Source organism: Anser brachyrhynchus, assembly GCF_964034855.1.
Source record: "Anser brachyrhynchus genome assembly, chromosome: 1".
In the NCBI taxonomy this organism is placed as follows: Eukaryota; Metazoa; Chordata; class Aves; order Anseriformes; family Anatidae; genus Anser; species Anser brachyrhynchus.
In genome coordinates, this window is record NC_137694.1 from 31,347,546 (window position 1) to 31,371,696 (window position 24,151).

The following is a 24,151-nucleotide window of genomic DNA, read 5'->3' on the forward strand; positions in this document are numbered from 1 at the left end:
GTACTTGGGATTGCCCCAACCCAGGTGCAGGACCTTGCACTTGACCTTGTTGAACTTCCTGAGGTTCACACAGGTCTGCTTCTCAAAGTCCCTCTCAATTGCATCCCTTCCCTCCAGCATGTTGACTGCACCACACAGCTTGGTGGCATCAGTAAACTTGCTGAGGGTACACTTGATCCCACTGTCCATGTTGTCAACAAAGATGTTCAACAGTGCTGGTCCCAATACCGACCCCTGAGGAACACCAGTCATTACTGGTCTCCACTTGGACACTGAGCCGCTGACCACAACTTTTTCAGTGTAACCATCCAGCCAATTTCTTACCCACCGAGTGGTCCATCTGTCAAATCCATGTCTTCAATTTAGAGACAAGGATGTCATGCAGGACAGTGTCAAATGCTTTAATGAGTCCAGGTAGATGATATCAGTTGTTTTTTCCTTATCCACCAATGTTGTAACGCCATCATAGAAGCCTACCAGATTTGTCAGGCATGATCTTCCTTTAGTGAAGCCATGTTGGCTGTCACCAATCACCTCTTTATTTTCCATGTGCCTTAGCATAGTTTCCAGGAGGATCTGTTCCCTGATCTTTTGCAAGGCACAGAGGTGAGACTGACTGGCCTGTTGTTCCCCAGGTCTTCCTTTTATCCGTTTTTAAAAATGGGGGTTGTGTTTCCCCTCTTCCAGTCAGTGGGAACTTCACCAGACTGCCATGACTTCTCAAATATGATGGACAATGGCTTAGCAACTTCATCCGCCTGTTCCCTCAGGACCCATGAATGCATCTCAACAGGTCTCATGAACTTGTTCACCTTCAGGCTCCTTAGAAGGTCTCAAACCTGATCTCCTAGGGTGGTTCTTCATTCTCCCAGTCCCCTGCCTTTGCCTTTTGCGACCTGGGTGATGCAGCTAGAACTCTTGACAGTGAAGACTGGGGAAAAAAGTTGTTGAGTACCTCAGCCTTTTCTATATCCCAGGTAACCAGGTCTCCCATCTCCTTCCAGATAGGGTCCACAATTTCTCTAGTCTTCCTTTAATCGCCAGCATATCTATAGAAGTTTTTCTTGTTGCCCTTGATGTCTCCGGCCAGATTTAATTCTATTAGGATGTTAGGTGATCTAATCTGATCCCTGGCTGCTTGGACAATTTCTCTGTATTTCTCCCAGGTTACCTGTCCTTGCTTCCACCCTCTGTAGGCCTCCTTTTTGTGTTTGAGTTTGGCCAGGAGCTCCTCATTCATCCATGCACGCCTCCTGGCATTTTTGCCTGACTTCCTCTTTGCTGGGGTGCATTGCTCCTGAGTTTGGAAGAGGCGATCCTTGAATATTCACCAGTTTTCTTGGATAGCTCTTCCTTCCAAAGTTTTATCTCACGGTACTCTATCAGGCAGATTCCTGAAGAGGCCAAAGCCTGCTCTCCTGAAACCCAGGGTAGTGAGCTTGCTGTGCAGTACATGTCAATGCATGTCCCCAGCTGATGAAGCATTAAGAGAGAGTTCTGTTTATTCTGTGCGCCTCTGGGGCTATGTTGTGGTTGATAAAGAATATATACATGAAAATTATCAACTGATAATTAGCAGATGATAAAATAAGCTTTCCCAAAAACTGTGTTCATCTGAAAACTATGGAAACAATGCTTCTGTTGTAGGTAATGAAAAGTATGATAATAGTCACTTATCTTCTGAAATGTTCAGAGTCTACCTCATGAGTAAGCATTCTTGAAAAGCAGCCTTTAAAACTTAGAAAACATTCAAAATGGTGTATGGCAGCTCAAATGTGTAAAAAATGACCATGGATCTCACCAATAGCTATTCTGAAATGTGTAATCTTAAGCCAAAATGCACAAATAACACATTATTCCAAAATGCAGTAGCAAGTTCTTGTAAACATTGAATTGATTTTCCTTTTTTCTCCTCTTTGCAGCTGCTAGTCTGATTTGAATTGTTTATTCACAGGATGAAAGAGATGTTTTTAAGCATTCTCAACAGTTGCAAGTGATTGATGTAAATTAAAAAAAAAAAAAAGAAGCTACTCTGATTTAAAGAGAGTTGCTAGGAAACATGCAGTTTGAAGATGAAATCTCCCACTGAGCTTGTCTTTGGCTGTAGAATAGGAAATATGTTATAGGGTGTCCTGAGTTACCGATTACGTGAATAAACTGTTAAATTTTTATAAATATAAATACATCTGCCATGAACTTATTGAATACACATGATTCATTCCCATATCTTCATTTAGTGATGAATTACAAGGTATTACTAAACTCAAGAAAATGTGAAAATCGGATAGAAAATAGCAAGAGAGATATGAAGGTTTTCATAATGTCATTTCATTTTCTGAAACATCAGATGAATTTTTTCTTAGATATGGATCTAATGTATTTGAGATTTAATTTCAAGATGATATTCTGAGTACTCAAAGCAATCAGCGTACCCATTCTTTTCTTTTTTAAACTTAAAATTGAAACTGCAAGGATAACAACAATTATCGTCTTAATTTTATTAGAGAAGTTAGTATATTTTGCCCCTTGAAAGTTGTCAGATGAAGTAACCAAAATGTTCTCTTTATCATATGAAAGAGTGCATACTTTTAGTAATTGATATTTATTTGTATTCATGGTGACTTCTTTCATGCTAGTTTTAGAGCAGTGGGTGTGTTCAATTATCTTGGATTCAAGGGTAAACTAATTGGCTTTAAGACACAAATGGAAGCTAGTATAGGAACAGAGCAGTGTGCTGTTCTCCATGATACTCTGTGTTTGGCAGGGGTTTATTGATTTTTGTTAGCTGAAAATTTCTACCAGGCAACCTATAAGCAACATAGCCCTTGCAGCATACTTTCAGAAAAGCATGAGCAATGTCTGTGAAGAACGGCAGCAGTAAGTGATCTTTTTCTTACTTATTACCTTAGAAGAAAGAACAGCCAGTTGCTGATAGAGCAGAACCTGTGAATAGGGACTTGGAGGACTGGCTGCCTGACCCTTTGCTACTGACATGTTGATTAAGGACAGTGTTTCAGAACAGCTGAGCCACACTACATTATCTGAAGGTATCTCAAAACAAAACCTTTTTGCAGCGCAATGACTCATGAAAAGTAACTAAGCCATATTAATAATTAATAGTAAAGCTGAGTTGTTGATCTTGTTACAAATTAGGATATGCCTAACCTTTCTAAAAAAGTATGTATAGCAGTCAGTACTAAATGACCCTTCGTTGCAGTCATTGATTAACTGCAACATGAGATAGGCGTGTGACCACTGTAAAACCCTTGTAGGGAAAAGAATCCTTATTTATAATGAATTGTGAATGCAAATAAGAAAAATAAGACATCTTATTAGTTGCATGAGCTGTTTGAGAGGACAAACTAACAGAAACTCCAAAGAAAGAGTGAAAAAAAATGAAAATGGAAGGGATGAGGTAGCAGGCAAGCAAAGTCCCATAAGGCTCCTTAATTGCTTAATCAAAAAGCAAGAGTACCTACTGAGCAACCAGCTGAAGAAATTATTGAGTCTTGAAGTCTGGATTCTTAGATGTGTAAATACAAAAGAAGCAGGAGGGTTAAATCCACAGTGTGATTAACTACCAGCATGTTTTCCTATGTTAAAAAATAGTGCATTATAAAATTACAATGAAAAACTGCTTGTAACAATGAGGTTGCAATTCAAGTACGTGGTATCTTCTGTATCTTACATCAGTCTTCTGCAATAACATATTTTTGTTTCTTCTTATAGGCTTTATGTTTTCTTGATGTGTTGATAAGGTGCTATGGCTTTCAAGTGCAATAGGCACAGCTCATAACGTCTAGAGAATCTTTTTGCTTGGTTATTTGTGCTTATTAATTTAGCCTAAGTATATTAATGAACAGAAGCATTTATTTATTTATTTACTTAACAATATGTAAAAGATAGAAGATCATCTTATTTATGGGCCATCAAGTTGAAGGGTTTCTTAGCTGGCTTTTGTTCATGTGAAATGAAGAAAGTAGCTATACTCTTTAAAAAGAGTGGTATAGAAAATACTAGAAGCACACTTCTGTTGGTGACTCACTGTTTGGACCAATGGTCAACTACTGGGGGCAGCAGCGTGGGTTTTGAAAGGCAGAAATTTGAAATTGCATTTACATGTGAACAAATCTGGCAAAAATGAAGAGTATAATTATAGGAATCAAAGGTGATCAAAAGGAAATAAAGCATTTCTATACAAGCCTTTCTGAAAGGAATTAAAGCCACTTATTGACTCTAAGAGATAGACAGCTGTCATCTAAAATCTTTTGTAGACACAGCAGTGCTATAAGAGCAGGGCTGACTTGGAAGTTTACTTACGGTAATCCCAGAGCACTGTAATGAGATAAATCTGTGTAGTGGGAAGGAGCTTGGCTGTCATGATTTTTCTGGTAATAGAGAAGAGCAGGAAACACTAGTGGTTAAAGTATTGGTTTCAGAATTAGATCAAGGGTTTGGGGATAGTGGTTGAGAAGACAGATTTTTGAATAAGGTGTAATTCACCTTCTAATGTCACAGTCTAACCTAAAATTCATTACAAAATTAAATTGCAAAGACCAAAATAGTAGATGACAATGGATGATACAATAAATAATATGTGATGTGCATCGTTATTTTATTTAACTTCAAAAGTTTGTTGGTAATTCTAAATACTAAGCAAGTAATAAGATTTTTGAGGAACTACTTATCATAGCAAAAAAATGCAACCTCTTCTCAGAAAATCGGGATAACAAGCAGTTAGATGCTTACTAAAATCACAAAAAGAGCCTGAAATAATAATAATAAAAAAAATACAAAACACTGATTAGGTTGAAGTATTGTGTTGCTCCTAAAAAGCTTTGATTATAAGTTTCCACTGTGTTAATTTACTAGAAAATTATTGCAATTATGTATATTCATGTTTTGAAAAAGGGTGGAGAACCCGAGATTTCCTCTAGATTTTTGTATCTATTTATAGTCTAATCTGGACGGAATCTCTACCAATTCTAAAACTTGAATGTGTGTAATTATAATGATATAGCAGGAAATGAGAACTGCAACAAGAATCTTGATTTACCTCTCTTAGCTGTGTGTACCAAGCCAGAGCTCCTAAATACTTTCCTTTGCCCCCTCTCCATCAGTTCTATACTAGGGATTCCTAAGGGGGAGCCCTGAGCAGATGTCAGGGGCTGATGCAGCTCCCATGCTGAAAGCCTCAGGAAAGGAAGATCTCATTGTGGTAAAAGCTGAGATTTAATGACACACACAACTTGACGACCTTTCTTCTTCCACACTCTTCCAGTCTTGAGGTATCTATCATTAATTTTCTAATATACAACTGCAAGCTGATTCTCTGCTTCTCCCAGCTCCTCCCTTTTCACTTTGTGCTAGTCTAGCTGATATACAACAGATTAAATAATCTCCCCCATCATATCTTTTCCTTCAGTCTTTTGGTCTCTTGCTGTGGATAGTGCAGACTCCTCATCCTCATGTATCTTCATCTACCTTCATTTCCTTCTCCATTGCTTTTCCTCTCTATCTTTCTTTCTGACTGCCCCTTCAGGTTAATTTATTACTTCTATCCTCCCACACTTCAGTTATGTGTCCCACCCAAGGTCCCTTCCCTCTGTGATGCTGAGTTCAGTTTCTTTGCTTACTCTTCATCCCTTTAACATCCCCACTCTTGCTCCCATTTTCACTGTAGACCTCTGTTCCTCCATATATCCCCACTGTCTTAATTTCAAATCTAGTAGTTTCTGTAGTTTACTGGCACTGCTTTAGATCTTCTGACCTTTATTCATCTGACTGGTTTACCTGCTCTTTTACCTTTGCTTTTCTGATTAGATTATGAGTGCTTTATATTCTTGCAAAGTGATGTCATCTACAGGTTTATATTAAGAAGGGAAATGATGTAAAACCATCTATTTCATAGCTGTAAAGCAAGTGGTTTTGCTTCTTAATGAAGGCAAAAGTAAGTAGTGAAGACCTGAAGAAAGCTACACAGAATAAGAAAATGTAGACATTTTCCGAAGTGTTTTTTTTTTTGTTTGTTTGTTTTTTGAGAGATTAAAGAATCATTGTGATTTGGTAGTATAAAGAGGCAGGTCGTTCCTTTTGTCCTGGGAGCACCCAGATCATAATGAAGCATCATGAAACACTGCAAGTCTCCGGAGCAGTTCTGGGAGGTCCCCATGCTCAAAACTGAATGTGCTTTCTATTCGGCAGCCAATGTCCCAGTTTTTCCTCACTTCCTCTGGGAGGACTGCACTCCAGACAGCTCTCCAGGAGTTTTCTTGAATCTAACAAGGCAAAGGCCCTGTAGTCATGTTTTGGGAAACTGAACTGAAGAAGGGATATGAATGTGCTAATCAGCATTAGATAGTAATTAAAGTGTACACATTTGCAGTTAAGTGCTTGCTCATTTTATTATATATTTTTAAAATCTCTTACTCATTTGCTGAAATTGTGATGCTTTGTTGTTAGAAAAAGAGGATAGTATACTGTGCAGGCTAAATGGTGTAGAACCAGGCAAGCAATCATTCTCTTCTTTTACAGGGCAGAAAAGTGAGTCATACTAATGACTTCTTTTGTTAGGGAATGATTTTTACTTAGCCAACAACGGCCTTCTCTCTTTGCAAGGAAAGAAAAGATGAGAGCTATAAAGCAAAAAAGGCAATAGATGACACCACATGAGCATTGCAGCTCACAGTGCTGCCTCCGCTGGGACTGCTGCTCCCTCAAATCCTCCTGGGTTCACACTTGGGCAGCTGGGTAGTAGCATCACGTACAGTCACGCTGCTTCAGGCATACAGAGGATAACCCGTGCACTGTCTCATCTAATAGCAGGCAGTTCTGCTGGAATTCACCAGAGCAGTGTGAAGCAGTCTGACTTCTCTTCCACAAGCTGAGCTAAATCAGCAGAGATGTGCTGTATACGCAGAACTCACCCAACTGAAATAAGTGAGAGCAAGGAAAGGATTTGAATCCTGGCAGGGGGGATATTTTAGTATCTGAATAAAATGAGGTATTTATAGCATTCACTGACACAATTTTTATTTACTGGAATTTGAAGCAGTGTTCAGACTACATTTTCTGAGCCAACAGAAAGGCATTTTCAGAGAGCTAGGGATGAGAGTATCTTTCCAGAAAGAACGTGAATTTTGCAAAAGAGAGGGATGAGGCATCTTCTGTTTGCAGTGGTGCTTGTAACGTCAGAGAGAGCGCACAGGTTTACTCTTAGCAGTTTCATCTGTCAATACATTTGAACACAGCTATTATCACCCTGAGTTACTGTGTAATTATTACTGTTCCCACCAGAGTTACTGTTTCATTGCTGTTTAATTATGTGCATTATTTCAGAGGGACCGTGCAATTTAGTTCATGTCACTGAAATAAATGTTCCAGGAGAGGCAGTGTCATACCATGAGAACCTTCATAGTCAGGATCTGGATACTGGACATGTATACAAAATTGTTTGTAGATATAACCTACCTCTGTCTTCTTGAGGAGTCATACAGACACAGCAGTTCATACCTCTCCCATTTTAAGATGGATGCCTAAAATAGCTGTGAATATCCTTTGTTTAGCAGAGCAAAGTATAATGCTGGAGTCTAAAGAAAGTTCAGTGCCTACAGGAGCAAGAGAGCAACATTGGTTAAATTCTGCCACTTGGATCCACCTACAGGATGCATATGCATTTGTTGCCAATGTAAGAGTCTTTTTCCAGGGAATATTTCTAAATCAATCCTACCTCTTGGGATCACTGTACAGGTCTTTTACTTGTTTTGCTGAATAATGTTTTCATGTAACAGCCATGATTTTCACAACTATTAATACAGTTTAGACATGCTTGTTAAAAAGTTTTCAACTTTACAAGAGAACAAGAGTCCAGGTAAAAGGTAGAAGCCATGGTCAGAGTCATCAATACCATGACAATGGGCAACTGGAAAACAGTAGCATCAAGACTGCATCCCACAAAAAGTGACAAAGCCATGTTAACATGTAAACATGTGCTAGGATACACTGTACTGAAGGGTATTTAACTACACATTAGCATATTTATGTAATGAAATAGTAACAAAATTTATAAACTGAGCAGAGCAGGTAATATTTTCACATGCCCAACATATGACAATATTCTGTCAGGGATGGAAGCCTTGCTTTGTGTGAAGGCCATAACTTAAACAGTGCTACAATAGAACCAATCGAGAGAAGACAGGAGGAGTATGAACAAGATATGATGGATGTAAAAGGGTCATATATGTGTTTTTATATATGCATGGCAAGAAATCCATTAAAGAAAAAGGAAAATTACACACTTCAAAAAAGCTGACACATTGCCCTAAAGAAATAGATAACAACCACCAGACAGAAGGAAGAAGCTAGCAAAATATTGCTTGAGAGAAGTAAAAAATGTTAAGTATTTCGGAAAATGGTATCTAAAATCTCAAAATATTCAAAAGAAGTTGCATGTTTCTTTAGTTTCAATTTAGTATATATACAGGAAGAATTTCTCTCATTGGAAGAAAATAAGGCTTTAAATATGACATTGCAATAATCATTATGTTCAGCAATGAAAAGGAAATGCATAAAAACTAATACTGCCTTTCCATAGGATCATGAATTGTATGCTAAAAGTTTTAAAGGAATGATATACTAGACAACATAAATGAATCCTTAAAAAGATTCATATACTTTGGTTTCACTGTATTTTTTTTCTTGCAGACTTCGCAATCATTAATTATAGTGTAGTACTTACTGAGATTGGGGAGGACAGAATCTGCATGTTCCTTATGTTGTTGCAAACTACATAATACTTTAACACATCTAATACTGTGAAGTGTTGTCACAGAAATGATCTAGATCCAATGCAAGGCATACTTCTGATTTAGGAAGATTGATCTAATAAAGGATGTTCACTATTGACAATTGCTATATTACTTACTATCACCAGGAAACCTGAATATCCTTAAAGAGCATGCTGTCTGAATAGAAGAGATCATTATTTTAATCCAGAAAATTTGATAGTGCATTTATCCAAAAGACTCTATCCTTTAGTATTCTGTTTAGACAGATATTATGGCAAGCTAAATGTGATATGAGATAAAACCGTGTTTCAGAATTATTTACTCCTTTTTATTTCTCTCTCATCAGGTGGTTTTAGTTCTCTGAATACTGGTGTTGCAAGGCAGAATTCCTTTTGAGATAATCTCTGAATAGAAGATAACCATGTGGTTCTTCATCGGTCATCTTATTACATTCTGTTTCATCTTCTGTGAGAGCGGTCATCTTCACGGTAAGATGCCCTTACATGTTAATTCATTTAACTGTTTTAAGCTCTGTTCATTCCAAGGTCAATTATGCTATTTGTATAGCTCCAGTTCATTTGTGCAGATACAATGAAATACTAAATGTGAATAAGAAAGCTGTAAGGAAGCATACTTACTACAATGGAAGACATAATTAAAAGCTTGCAAAAACTGAACTTTAAATTTTTTTGTCTATTCTAATTTGGCATACAGAATTATTTTTTTCTCTATAGTCATCCAAGATTATAAAAAATGTATCAACCATCTAGTTGTGCACAGATAATCAACACAATTGGAAGAATGGAAATACGCCCACAAGAAGACACAATAAACAGAAAAATCTATAATGTAGACATTATCTAAAATTCACAAAATCTGTATTTCCTATCAGCACAGCATAGTGGTAATTTTCATAACACCGTGAGGCAATGCTGCATGTACTGACTTTAATCTGAAATTACAAACAGTAAAACTTTTCATAAATACAGATGCTGCCATAAACATTAAAAATTGCAGGAGGTATATCTCTAATATCTGAAATTACAGAGGTGTTTGCAACTCAAATTTTGGTTCAGTTCTAAAAGATAGAAGGAGCTTTTTGGAAAGTTAAAATTCAGGATTGAAATCTAGTTTCTGTTCCAATCCTTCCAAACAACTTTGAAATTTGTAAAGCCTGTTTCAGACATCCTTGTCAATTTAAATGATGCTGGGTTTTAGTTGCCATCATGAATTGGATTGTCAACATAAATAGAGCTCTCCTCAAGAAAGAGAATGTTTTACTTTTGTACAGACTGCATGGATTGAGATCTGAGCATGTAAAAAGCAAAATAATTAAATTGTGCATACACAAAATGATGACTGAGGTTTGAGAAGTGCAAATATTGTGTACTAATGATGCAGTTGTTTTCTAATGCATATCAAGGTAGGCTGTAGATCATTCCCTACTTTGTGGGGAAAGTTATTCATAAAACTAGTTTTACTGCATGTCATAAAGCATACTGATATGTTTTTTTTTTGTTTTGTTTTTGTGGGTGATGGCTCTTACATAATTACGTAATGAGTCTGTAACTGAAATAAGCAGTTCATGATCTTGTTTAATCTGGCCTACCATTTCAGGTATCAACTCAACACTATCATGAGACCATATTGTTTGTATTATTGAGTCCAAAAATATGATTAATATTTGACGTAAGCACACTACCTTTAGGAAGTTACTCTGTAGATCACAGGAGTGCTTATTCACTTAGTGAGAACACTATTTTATTCTATGAAGGGTTTAAACTTGATTCTTTACTCCAAATCTGAGTTTGCTGGAGGATATACTGACACCTAATAACAAGATTTTAAAGGTCTTGATTTTTATCCTTTACAACATATTTATTAGGTGTTTTAAGAGTTTTGTCTTTATTAAGATAAGAGGGTTATTGATGGCACCAAAATAAACTAAAATTCACAACTTTAATTTAATACTGGGCTTTTCCTGAAAAAAGGCTGTCAGCTACCACCAGTAGTAACATGACGCATGATTTCATTTTAACAAAACTAGCCAAAGAAGTGCTGGACATTGACCGATAAAAAAAGGTGTATGAGTCAACCACTGACAAAAAATGTCCAGTTGATCTCTTGATGGTCAGCTATGAATAATCAACTAATGATGAATGCTATTACTTGTGTATTATGTACATTGCGGTTGTGCCCAGAAGCAAGAGATCACAGAATCATAGAATAGTTTGGGTTGGATTGGAAAGGACCTTAAAGATCATCTAGTTCCAACCTCCCTTGCCGTGGCAGGGCCACCTCCCACTAGACCAGGTTGCTCAAAGCCCCATCCAACCTTTGGGGCTTGGCATCAGAATGTACCTCATGCCAGATGCCTTATAATGACATTGGAAGATGGTGTGCTATGAGTGTCACTAGCAAGTGACATAGAAAGAACAAAGATGAGTCTGATGATGTTGAATGTAGTTTTAGTGTGAACTGATATGGCAATATGCATTTTATCTTTCATTTGACTGTAATTGGTTATGGTAGGTTCATGTGAGAAAAATAGAAGGCATTGGTGTGAAGAGTTTTGAATATGGAGAGGTTCTAATAGCGCTGGTTGTAGAAGGCTTTTCAAGTTCAAAGAAAATTCCTAACTTATCTTTTGTTAAGGAATAAATCCAGGACTTGCATACATTTTTCATCAAAAGCCAAAGATAAGACTTACTGCCACCATTAAGGACTACAGCACCATGCTCCAATGTGGAGGATTCATAGTCTTATACAATCGCAGGGAGTTTGTTATCTCTAGTGCATTATTAAAAGGCTGAGTAGCACACACACACTCTGCTGTTGGACCAGCTCTACTTTGCATAAATAATTAAATACCCATTTGAGTTAAGAGAGAGTCTGCTCCTGTCGTCTGGGAATTTTAGCGCCCTTTTAGATTACATAAATATGAATCTGCAGTCTTTGCTCTGCCCTAGCACTTGAATCTTGCTAGAGGGTTTCTCATTTCATATGAGTGCTAGAGCTGCTGGTAGTTAGTCTTAGCAAATTTTCTTTTTCAATGTATTTCTTGGCAATGAAATGTCATGGAAACCAGAAAATGCATAGCTACCGTAATCAAGATGAAATAAAAGGGGCTGCTTGAGAATGTTCACAGGATGGTTACAAAGGGAAAAATAGCTACTGTAGAGAAAGAAAGAGCACCATTAGGGTGATCAGGTCAAGATTTAGGAGGTATTATTCTACACGTGATGCCATTGAGGGGAATGCAATGTCAATAGTAATGGAGAATATGAAAATCGAGGGCAGTTTATGAGTAAAGATCATAACTTCTCATTTCAGTGACAAGATAGATCAAGGATCATGGCGAATAGACGAGTTAGCAGGAAAAAGATGTTGAAAGCAGAATGTTCAAAAGATTGCTTCAACAGTTTTTAAGAAAACATGGGCTTTCATTTGAAGTATTTTTGGCTCAAGTTGTCTCCTGTAGTCCTGGATGCACAGTTCTAAGGTGATTCTATGTGAGTTGCCTTTGGGCAAACTGATCCATGACCAGAGTCACCAGACAAGGATTTTGCAACCCACGGCTCCTAAACAGACCTACTGTATGAACTGCTCTAGGGTCAGGAAATCCATACTTTTCAGAGTCAATGTCCTTTGAGATGTCTCACTATACAGTCTGTCTCAAGTACAAAGACAGCTGCCAAAAAGGTTGAAAGTATTGAGAATTCATGCTTTGGATAAAACCATGGAAGCTTCCAGGCATAAGTACTGGAAGTATCTTGGAAGCATGGAGGTAGGAAGCTGAAAACCTGAATGCCAGTCTGACTTGAGATTTTCAGAATTTGGCCTGCAAGGGTCGCAGTTATTTTGGCACTCTGTAAGCCAAGGATTGTGACCTATTTTCAAACAAATCTTTTTCCTACTACAGGAAATTTACATGTTGTTGCTGTTGTTGTTGTTCCAAAACCAAAATACATGTTTTTTTTTAGAATTTTGGAGTTTTCCCTGGAACAAGACCCCTGACTTCTGTTTTATGGTAATCAAAGGCAGAAGTTAAAAATTGTTTCAATGACAAGCCATTTCCCATCAGAGTGGAATGTGCAGTTACTTGAATGAAGCGAAGCAAACATTATATGAATCAGTGCATCAGAAGTTTAGACAGAGATCATCTTCTGCTATGAGACAGGAGCAATATTTATTTTTCAGGTAAATTAATGCTTGAAATGTAGTCTTGCAGATATAAGTTGATGAAAAAGCCGTAAGCAATTTGGTCTTTGACTTACTGATAGACAGTTATAGTAAGGGTTGCTTTTCTAAGTACATTTGAGCAGTGTAAGGCAAAGGAAAGCAGCAAATCACTCCTCAGGGAACATCGAGATGATTGTCAGTCCACTGCCAAAAAAGTTATTTCATGCCTATTACTGCTAATATTTGACTCTTCTTCTCTTTCCTCTGACATGTGGGCTCTCTCCAACATACTCCTCAGAGGCCTTTGATTTCTTTTTATGTTCATATCCTATTGACAAGTCTGGATTTTAGACTTTGCTTTCATCTGTCATATCCCATATAAATCAATGAACCAAACTGTATCTTCACTTGGGATAATAAATTGGGCCAAAAGAATTAGGAGTCTGATTCAGAAACAGGCGTGCTTTATTTTATTTTTTTTCTCCAAAAGGCTAATTAAAAACTGCAGAGGGCTTACATTTTGTTGTGCTTAGTTAGTACTCAATTACATTTGTCTATAGGAGGAATCAACAGCAAAAAACATTACGCTGTTCCTCTAATATTTTCTTTCTAATCAAACTTTCTGACTTGAGACTTCATAGTGCCAAGCCAGGCAGTATCTGATTTTGGGTCAGATCAGGCCTCAAAAGGAAGATTTCTATTCTAGGAAATATTTTAGTTTGTGTAAAATGAGTTGATAGTCCAAGGGTAAAAATGTCAAAAGCACTTCTGTTATTTAGGGAACTTAATGCTTTATTTTCCAAGGTCACCAGGACCCCAAGCAAACTGGTAAGACATAGGGCTTCTCAATACAAGACAGTTATGTTGATGTATAAATGGGGCTGTGATTAGGCAACATGTTGAATTTTTAAGTACGTTGTTGGTATTTCTTATGCACTTGGAAGGCTTGTGTGAGGAGATTGTGCAGAGTAGCTACCGCACTCTAAATACATTTCTAATTTGCTGAGCACTAGCTTTCCCAAAACACCAAGCTGTTAGATTCTTAAGTAACATTTGAAATAGCACTTGTGTTTCTAAGGAGGAATCACCAAAATGACTTAAGAATCTGATAGTCAAATTTGAGTACGCTGACAAGTACTATAATTGGTATTTGTTGGCATTCCTACTGGAAGCGTGAGAAGAGAAGCAAACTTTATCATTTCATTCTTAGGCATAAGTGGATAAAATTTCTTTGCCAAGGGTTGGAGATTTTCATACTAGAAACTTGCTATAAAAGAGAAACTACATAATAAACTACATGGCTCATTAAGGACTTCACTGACACATGTGAGAAGGCTAAAGATAGGAGTAATTCTGCCTTTGTCAGTCTGGATAAGTAGAGGAAGCCTTCCCAAAGACAATCTAATCCTTTCTTATAATATTAAGTGGCACTATGTGAGTGGCTACTTTTTCTGTTTAAGTGCTGACTGGCTCTTGGTGATTCATGTCCCTGTAACGTCTTGCTGGCTTTCATTGGTACCTCTTCTCCATCAGGATAACAGAATCTTCTTTCTAGACTACTAAATGCTACATCATGAGTTTTATGGACATGAACATGTTTTGCTTCAGCACATAAGCTTCCCATAAATGCCAAGTGTAATTTTTCCCACCTGATTATTAGAGAAGTGAAAAAAAAAACACCCAGCCCCAAACCTTAAATTATATATGGCTTGCGTTTTCTCCAGCACATTAGGTTCAAATACATGTCATGAACTGAGGTCTGAGCTATACATTGTTTAAAGCTCTTTACCACAACATATGGCATTATCCACAATTGCTAAAGAGAGATATCATCTTTTTTTTTTCCTAATTAATACACTTAATACCCATTTATCTTGTCTGCCATGTCTCTGCTTGGGTGTTAGAAGATCATTTAATGCTACAGCAGGGTGTTTGACATTTGTAGATACATAATCATAACATGCTCTGTGGTCATAATGCTCAGAAACCTGAAAGTGCCTTTTTTACCTTCCTACAAGCCTGGTAGAAATATTTTGTCTCATTCCCAGACCAACTTGGTTCTGAGCATGAGCTTCTCAGATAGTAGTAGGTCCTCTTTTCTGTGACTTATTGAAAACGGTACAAGATATACTTCTAAATATCAAATGGTTTCTAGGCTTACAATGATGATATGGAACCTGATGAGTTAGTGATAGTTAAGATAATGAATGAATCCATTGCATTTCTATATCCATTAACATTCAAGGTTAATCTAGCTGTGTGCTGTGTCAACAGATCTTGGTACCTCTCTCCTGTGAAAACATGTAATGGGATACAACAGTGTCAGATAGATCAATACTGATGATAGTGATACTGAATGACTGTCTTGAGCAGACACATTTAGCAATGCTAAATGCCAGAGAAATAGAGAAGTCTACAGGAAGCAGGAGTAGAAGGAGAAGATGTTCAGTAGAATGATAGAATAAAGTTGCTAATGAAAATAATTTTATATTGGTGTGCAGTGGGAGTGATGGGATTTCACTTCTTTTAGCTTCGTTCTGGCATTGACCTCTGGAAAATATTTTACTGTGAATTGCTATCTATACTTATGTCACAATTTGTGTTGGTTTTAGAATCAAGTTGATTCTTATCCAGCACAGGACTTGAACATGTGCTTAACATTAAATTCACAAGTAATCTTGTTTATTTGGATCAACTTATGTTCTTAAATTTTGTGATGAATCATGTTGCTGAAATAATATGAGAGGCCTTTACTGAACATTCATTGTTGTCTTATTATTGGCCTCCCATTATTATTTGCCAATATTATTATTTTACCCTTTCTAAAGATGAAGTTAAAAACCTTAATATTTCCAGGAGAAGCTCTTTCAGACATCCCTTAGAAAAAGTATTGCCATTTTTGTTGAGAAAATGTTTTCATGACAGTGGAATTAGGCATTTATTCATCAGAAAACTACCTGCAAACCTTCTTACAGTTATCTTCAAAAGTAATTGTTTTATGAACAGTCATTCTGAAAGGAAAATTAATATAGCTTTTTACATATTTGCTTTTTTTAAAGCAAAATGATAGTTTCTTTGCTGAAGTATGCAATCCATAGGTTAAAAAACATTCAAATCTTTCTCCCTTTATTTTTCAGCAGTCCCTTTTGATACATGGCATTTTGGTCTTCTTGTCTTGGAGTCTGGTATTTTTCTATTATGCAACTGAATGATTATATTAAAGAAAAGCACACACTGTCCAGAAGTGTTTGCAGGATTAGGGCCTTAGGATACTTCTACTGCAGTTTCTGGACATAAGGATTCATAGGTATATATAGCACTGCATGTTTTGCTATCTTCCCTTCACTACATTTCAGTAATATCTATCATCATTTCTTTTTTCTTTTACGTTTGGTACTTTACACATTAATGTTTTTCTGTTTGACATGCACAAGTTGTTCTTCCCTCCTGGGTAAAGCACCTTGACAGTGATGCCACACCTGGGAGCTGTTCCGGAAGCCTGAGTGCTCTAAAAACAGGTTAAGGAAATGCCTGCACCATTTTGTATAATCAGCTGTTTCCCCTATCAAGAACAAGTTACTTCTCTTTTACTTGTTTGTTTCTTTGTTTTTGTTTTGTTTTGTGTGTGTGTGTGTGTGTTTTAATTTAAGGATTTAGCAAGATTAAAGACACTTTAGAACAACGAAGGCAAATATGCAAATAGATACCCATTAAAATCTCTTGCCATTGCAGCATGTGAAGCATTTGAGTGAAGTAACTTAACCTTACATTTAACGTCACATTTAGTCTACTTTCTATTTAATTGCCACATAACTACATATCCACCATTTCTGATTGATCCTTTTAAACACACAACTTTTTTTAAAATTGTGTGGTAATACTGTCCACCAGTCATGACAATTCTGTTCTGAAAGTAAATTTGCGTCATTTTGTACATTCCAGAAAGACAAAGCATTTATAACTTTGTAGACAAGGGGAATATATTTTTTTTGAAAAAATAGTTTTACTTCTAAATTAAGAATATTCCACAGCTCTTGCATGAATATAGATTATAACTATCCTGTAAGCCATCATGAAAAGGCGTATCTTGTAAAAAATGTAGAAAATGAAGATGTGCTTGAAATCTCTCACAGTATGATATCAAATTCAAAAATGAGAGTAAATGTTAATTGTAAATGTTAATTATTTGCTTATTATCATACTAACAACTTGAAGGTGCACTGATAAGCTGGTGTCTTAACATGGTTTAGTGCCCTATCTTTGAATGAGAGCCATTGAAGAAAATCATAGAAGACTAACTGTAAAATTACAATGTACTTTTCCCCTTGAGAATTGTTGGTTTTCTTCCACTTTTCTGTATTTAGATTAGAGAATTGATTTCACAAAATGTGAAAATGAAAAAAGGAAAAGACAGGCAGAAGTCTGTACAAAGTTATTGAACAAGTAAATTTCAGGTTCCTTACAAAATAGTGTCTCAGATCATATAGAAAGTAGCTCTCTATATACCTGTGGCAACTGGCCCTGAGCAGAAGAAAACAGATTATTTGGATGATGGAGGCTATTATATGTTAACTGTAAAACAATGTGTAATTATTATTAGCAGCATCTACCAGTAAACATAGTGGTCTTTGTTTCCCATTTTCCAAATTTTCTTCCATGTGATACAAAAGTCATGATTAAGATCATCAGCTTTTTGCTTCCCTTCCTGTGTAATATATATCAGCCTTATGATTTCTAAAACTGTCAACAAAATTTACTTTAGGCAATTTACTCTAGGCAGTTTGCTGTACTTGATCTTGGTCCTTTAACTACTACTGCCATGGAAAACAATGCACCAGAGGCTAAGTCTTGTCTCATCAGTGCCAATTCAGAAAATTCCTGAGTCTCTGAAATTATCCAAGTGATAGAGGGGAGAGAAAAAAACAAACAAACAAACAAAAACAACGTGATTGAACCTAGGAGGAGTCATTAAAATTGGTTTGGCTCTGTAAAACTCAGTACAGAGCAGGAGTAGGATCCTGTATTTCAGCCGTGCTGTGCCAGATGCTCAGGGTTGCCATTTTCTCAGGTCTGTGAAGCGTGATGAGGTTGCTGGGATAGGTTGTTGCAGACAGTTAATTTCTGCAGAAAAATGATTTGTTTATGGGAAACTGGTTTGTAGTTGGCAGTGTTGTCTATACATGCTATTTATACTTCATATTGCTAAAGTCTCTCAATTTTGTGACTAATTGAACATATTAACATGTCCATTACCATACTGTGATTCAGGAGAAGCAGTAGCGTGGGCCAATCTCTCTCTCATTTCCTGGGCTGAAATTTAGCCAGTTAGAATTTTCTGAGAAATAAACATAACCTGACATGCTGAAGTAGCCTTCACAAAGCAAAACATGAAGCAATAGAGTCCCCTCTAGCTCTGCAAAAAGGGAAGTTTGTGTGGTCCAGATATCCTTTTTTTTTTTTTTTTTTTTTTCTGATTTAAATTATAAAATAGAGAATTGCTGAGTTCATATCTTCAGCTTTATCCGTACCCTTTTTCATATCTAATGTCATATTTAATACAAAAACTATATTCTGCATTAGAAATGGATTTGGGAAAGCCCTACAGACCTTACAGTCCCCTGAAGGCAGATACCAGAGAGATGGTAACTTTACCCCAAGGGACTTTATAGATTAAAACTATACTTCAAGATTTATTATTTATAGATCCAAATGCCGTATCTTTGCAGGCAATAAATATTTTATTCCTATATTTATTGATAAGATCACTATTTCAATACATTTCTGCCTAGGGTTTGTTGGGAAAAAAAAAAGAAGAAAAAAAAAGGATATTTGTAGGATATTTGTATGGCTTCCAGTAGAGATTATTAAATTTTTGCTAAGAAGGAACAGATAAACTGTTACATTTTTGAATATGTCATGGACAATGCTACCTCTTAGTGCTTGACCTTCTCCATGTTCTTTGGGTGTCTGAGCCCTGCAGAACAAATAAGAAGCAGAAAGTACAGTTGCACTTCTGGTGCTGCACTGGAGTGGAAGAATAATTTCTTTAGGGTAAAGACTGTTTTTGTAGTACAATGTTGATGTATTGGCTGACCATCTGCTCCCTGACCTTCTACGGAGTTTTCTAGATGCTGCTGCAAAACAAGTAAAGCCAACCGTGTAACAGCAGGTGTAGGGCTGGGCCATGCCATCGTTGTCCCCTGCTTCCTGACTCTTCTTAACACTTGAAGACATGGGAGATGAACTGTCATTAGCTTTTGTTGCTAGTGATAGTGCTGCAGCAACTTCAGAACATTCAGCTCCAGGAGGAGGCTTTATTTTTGGGTTCAGTGCCAGCAGGCTCACCTGGGAGACTCCAGGTCATGTTGCACAGCTACAGTCAAGTAAATCCAGACTCTGCTACGGGAAGATTCATAGCACTTTATTTTAACCATCCATAGGTTAGGTATGTGATACAAGTTTTCTCTGTGGTTGATGAAGAGAGAATGGGATGAATTACCATTCATGGTAAATGTTTGTCTAGTCCCCCTAAAGAAAATAAGTATATGACTGCTTTGGATGAAATCCGTATCTTTCAAAATTTTGTAAGATAAATTCCAAACATCAAGAATCTCACTTTGAATTTGCTACCGTACACAAGCAAATAGACTGAGCAGAAAGAAAAATTAAAGAAGGAATACTTATTCTTGCTATCACTTCATTTATTAAACTTTATCTCCTCTCTGTCATATCATTAAGGTTTGATACACTGGAGTGCTGCAAACCCAGAGTATCCATAAGAAAAGCCTTTTAAAGCCTTTTATGTTCCTTGCCACGCAGATTAGAAAATAACCCCTAAAAATATGTGATTTGAGCAATTCATAGCTGAGAACAAGACAAAAGTAAACAATTAGGCTTTATTTACTGTTCCATATTGGGGGAAAAAAAAAATAACGCACTGTTAAAAAGCTGTTTTTTTTTTTCTGTGAAATAAATAAATAAATAAAGGTCACAATGGTCTTTAATAAACTACATATTTTAACTTGTCTGGTTGTGCTCACACATGCACAGCAGTTTCCATAATTATCATCAGCTTTGCTTCATGACATTATCCTCAATCTGTGAGTAAAATCGATTTTCAAAATAAATTAGAACCTTGAAGGGACTGAATTAGCTGATAATAAAATTAATTGACTTGCCTGAAAGTGATATGGATGCTCTCTCTCAACAGATAAATTATTTGCTATATACTCTAACCTACTGAAATTGATGTTTTGAGTTCAAGATTATATATTCTCTGTGATAGCAGGTTTCTTAATACTATGCAGAATGCAAATAGAAGGCTTCCATTGTACATGAAGAACAACATGAGCAGTTGTGAACAAGTGCTCTTGATGCAATTTTCTCTTCATTATTTCATAGTTATAAGAGGAAAGACTGAAGAGGTAGGTAAAATAACAGAAGATGAAACTCAGATCTAATATCAGAATTTTCATTAAAATTAGGAAGTTCAACAAACAGGTCCAAAACATGAAGACCTTTAGATATTACAATTTAAATATTACATATATATATTTATTTTAAGCATCATTAGACTTCGGAATGGAATTACAAAAAAAAAATTGAAGTCTTACTCGTAGGGTTTTTTTTTGTGAAAAAGACATCTTTTAGTATGATTTGGTATGGTAAATTTGGTAGGATCTACCTAGATCAGGTAGAAATATCAGGTAATCAGTCACCCTTTTTTATATATATAATAAAAGAAAAATGGTTCATTTGCTGTTTTTAAAAGGTTTGAAGTTCATGCACTGGGAAAATGAAAGTGAAAAAATCAATGGTATGTTGCCCTGAAGATGAGGAGTGTGTACATCTTGCAGCAGACTGGGACACAGTCATGGAAATTCTTAGTAATGAGTCATTTCACAAAAATATGTTGCTTCAAGGGGGATTAAAAAAAAAAAAAAGGAATAAGGAATTGTTTGAAAAACAAATAAAATAATTCAGATATTATTTTAATTCTTACCCTGTATCTTTTCCACCTCTCAGGCTCCTGATCCTCAAATCCCAAGCTGCCCAAGTGCCCGTACTTCTCCCCATCCATAATCAACCTCCTTCCTGTCTGCAGCAGGCCCACAGATAAAAGAGATGAAGAGACCCTCTAGTGAACAGTGTTTCCACAAGTGTATTATTAAGTGAAGACCTGTAGGCTAAGCTGAAAAGTTACTTGGGTAATTTAGGGTATTTTTAATGGACAGTAACTGCATTCATCTTTTAAAAATCAAGTCAAAATTTATCTGCAATATTGTTAAATGTATGCCAAATTTGTACCTGACATGAGTAATTTAGTGTCAGTGTAGTTACAACAGTACATAGAATTAGTAAATTTACATAGAATTACATTATGAAAATAAATACTGAACTAATTAAATATCTCTAACAACAACAGACAGCGATTAGGCTATTGGAAATAAAGCACAAAGCATGGAAGTATATGGCGGCTGTATTTAAAATTTTCCAATACCTTTAAAGACAGTAACTATAAGCATAATTTCCATATCAAAGAGGAGATGGACATGAGAGATAGGGGAGAAATGACATTTGAGTGGGCAAGTGGTTAGGACATGAGGAAGGATAGGAGGCGAACAGAGATCCAAGGAGGACTGATCCATGGATGGTCAGCTACCGATTTATTTTCAATTGTTCTTTCCATGACTTAAGTAAAACAACAGGAGTGTACGTGAGCTGGAAAAACTATTTGTTTCTCCATTCTTACGTTGGTTTATATAGTGCAAAATTAAGGCATTTGAAAGCTAGTTTGTTTTAAAAATAATAATATGGAAAAAAATGATATTTCCTAAATTAAATATATAAAGAATTTGGATACACTGAACAGGCCTTTTTATTGTGCCTTCCTTTTCCTACTTCTGATGAAATTTCATGAAGTGACTTGAAAATTACTACCTTAGGTTGTTATTGATTGTTATTTTCAGGTATCTTTTTGTTATCTTTTTCTGAGTGCTGGATGTTTTATGTTACAATTATTCACAGGCTTGTGCAAGGAAGTAAAGATGTACTAACACAATTTTGTAACTGATCTTGGAGTGGTCTTTCAGATGTATGTATTATTCAAGCAGTAGTCCTTTCAGGTGTTTCGAAAAATAAGACAACTTTTCTTACTCAAAAGGTGGAATACCCCTGCTCCTATTCTATGCTGTGCTGCCCTGTTCCTCCCCTTGCAGCAGCACAGATCTTCTTCAGTGAACAAATTCACCACACTAAACTTGCAGAAAACTAACCCAGAAAGGTAGAAGTGAATAGATTTCCACTCCCTTTAGTTTCCTAAGTAGTCAGTCAACCATGAGGAGTGTTACAGAAAGGGCTAGAAGGAAAATGGCACTGCACAGCTAGAGAGTATTGCTTGGAGAAGGGGGCAGGGCCATCTTCCAGTAGCATCAGTACCTATACTGGATCCACGATCTCATCAGTTACATAGAGTTTTTCTTGACCTTCACAAAGACCCTGTAATACCTTTTAGCCTTGTTGAAAATTCTGAACCTCATTTACAGAATTCACTAGAGAATGCCTTGAATAGTCAGAACTGGATGATTGCTTTTGCTCCAATTTAAAATATAATCAAAAGATTATATTTTATTAAAGTATATATTTTTATAATTATATTTTAATAATTATTTAAAATATTATATTTTATTAATATATATATTATTGATCAGTATTCAGAAAATAGGTCAGTAAGGGTCTTTGAGAGGTCATGTAGTCCATCCTCTTGTCTAAAGCAGGACCAGAACAGGTAAAATGTGCTTTACTTCTCATCCCCAATTTATCTAGTGCATACATTTCCTTATTCTTTTCCCTATTCTTTTTTTCTTTCTTATTTTTTTTCCTTATTCTTTTCCCTACCTTTACTTTCCCCCTTTTTCTTGTAGGCATAACATCAATCAACTGGTCTTTTCCCTTGTCCTCTTAGTGTCCTCTTTGGTCCCAAACTCCATCACACGGGCATGTTTCTCCACTAAAGTTTGAAAAATTCTTGCTGTTCATTTCTTTCTCTTATTTTTCTTCCTCATGCTGCTTACATACTACTGGTCTGCAAGCAACTTTTGATTGAGAATGAAGGGTTTATTGGGTGCCGCACTTGGCATGCACCCAGTCTGCGCATCTTTTTGCGCTCAGCCAGACATCTGAAACTCAATTCATAATAGATGGCAGCAGAAGTGCCATTACAAAGCATATTTGATAGGTGTGAGAAACAGACATTCACTCAGTATAATTAATAGTGCTGGAAACATTAAAAATGCATGCCATGAAGTGCCTAAGTGCTCTGTAACACCATTTGAGCCCTATGGCGGAAACAGTCAGCTGCATGTGATACGGCGATTTGCTGCCAGAGGCCATTGTTATTCTATATTCATATTTAAGAACTGCACAGAAACTGCTGTCAGGGTTGTGGCTCAGTCATTCAAGGTTCTAAGCAAATACATGATTTCTGCCTTTAGAGTCTGAATTGACTTCTTTTGATCTAGCAATACATAGATTTTTACATAGTGTTGTGCTTTAAAATATCAAAGAAAGCAAACCATTTTTCAAAAGCTCTGCATTTCATTCTGGTTGCTCTTCTTTCCTTCTTTTAAAGCTTTCTCTTCTCATTAAATTAATTTGTTTTAAAAATGAAGTTGCCTGACTGTACCTATCACTGCATAGGAGTGCCTTTGTATCTGTTCCTGTCCCCAAGGGAAACAGTGCTTTTACCCAGAATTGAACCGGGAAGGGGAGTTAATTTTTATACAATAGCAGTTTTCTGCTAGTTCTGTAGTCCAGAATCTCTCTATGAATGTGAACTTACAAACAATAAAATACATGCATAAGGATTCTTTTATGCATATAGGATATTTTAATACTGACATAATTTACATTACTTAATTATATAGATAGATTCTACCTTCTCTTTTAGGTTTCATAAGACCTGCTTACTTTAATCCAAAAAGTTTTAAAAACAAAGGAAAGAATTTTAAGGGGATAAGTATAATATCATACTTTGATTTAAGGACTTTCATCTGCTAAATTGTCAGTTCATGTGTTCATCTGTGGAGATTTTTAAAATGTAACATTACAAGACATACTGCTTTTTTTGTAGGCAGCACAGATACTATTGCAAAATGTTAGGATTTTCCATCCTTAACCATTGA

At 36.3% G+C, this 24,151-nt stretch overlaps 1 protein-coding gene across 10 annotated transcripts in view; it reads left to right on the forward strand.

Annotated features, from left to right (window-relative positions):
* The window catches only part of CNTN1 (contactin 1), a 249,919-nt gene that overhangs the window by 143,772 nt on the left and 81,996 nt on the right, over nt 1–24,151 (forward strand). For 8 of the 10 annotated variants that reach the window (XM_080570117.1, XM_080570109.1, XM_080570116.1 and 5 more), the window contains one exon: nt 9,133–9,274. In XM_080570117.1, the coding sequence (XP_080426243.1) occupies nt 9,208–9,274 (67 nt within the window). In that variant the 5' untranslated portion in view covers nt 9,133–9,207. Of the gene's footprint in view, nt 1–5,270; nt 5,289–7,589; nt 7,688–9,132; nt 9,275–24,151 lie in introns of those variants that run through there. The other 2 variants (XM_080570115.1, XM_080570118.1) reach the window with 2 other exon arrangements.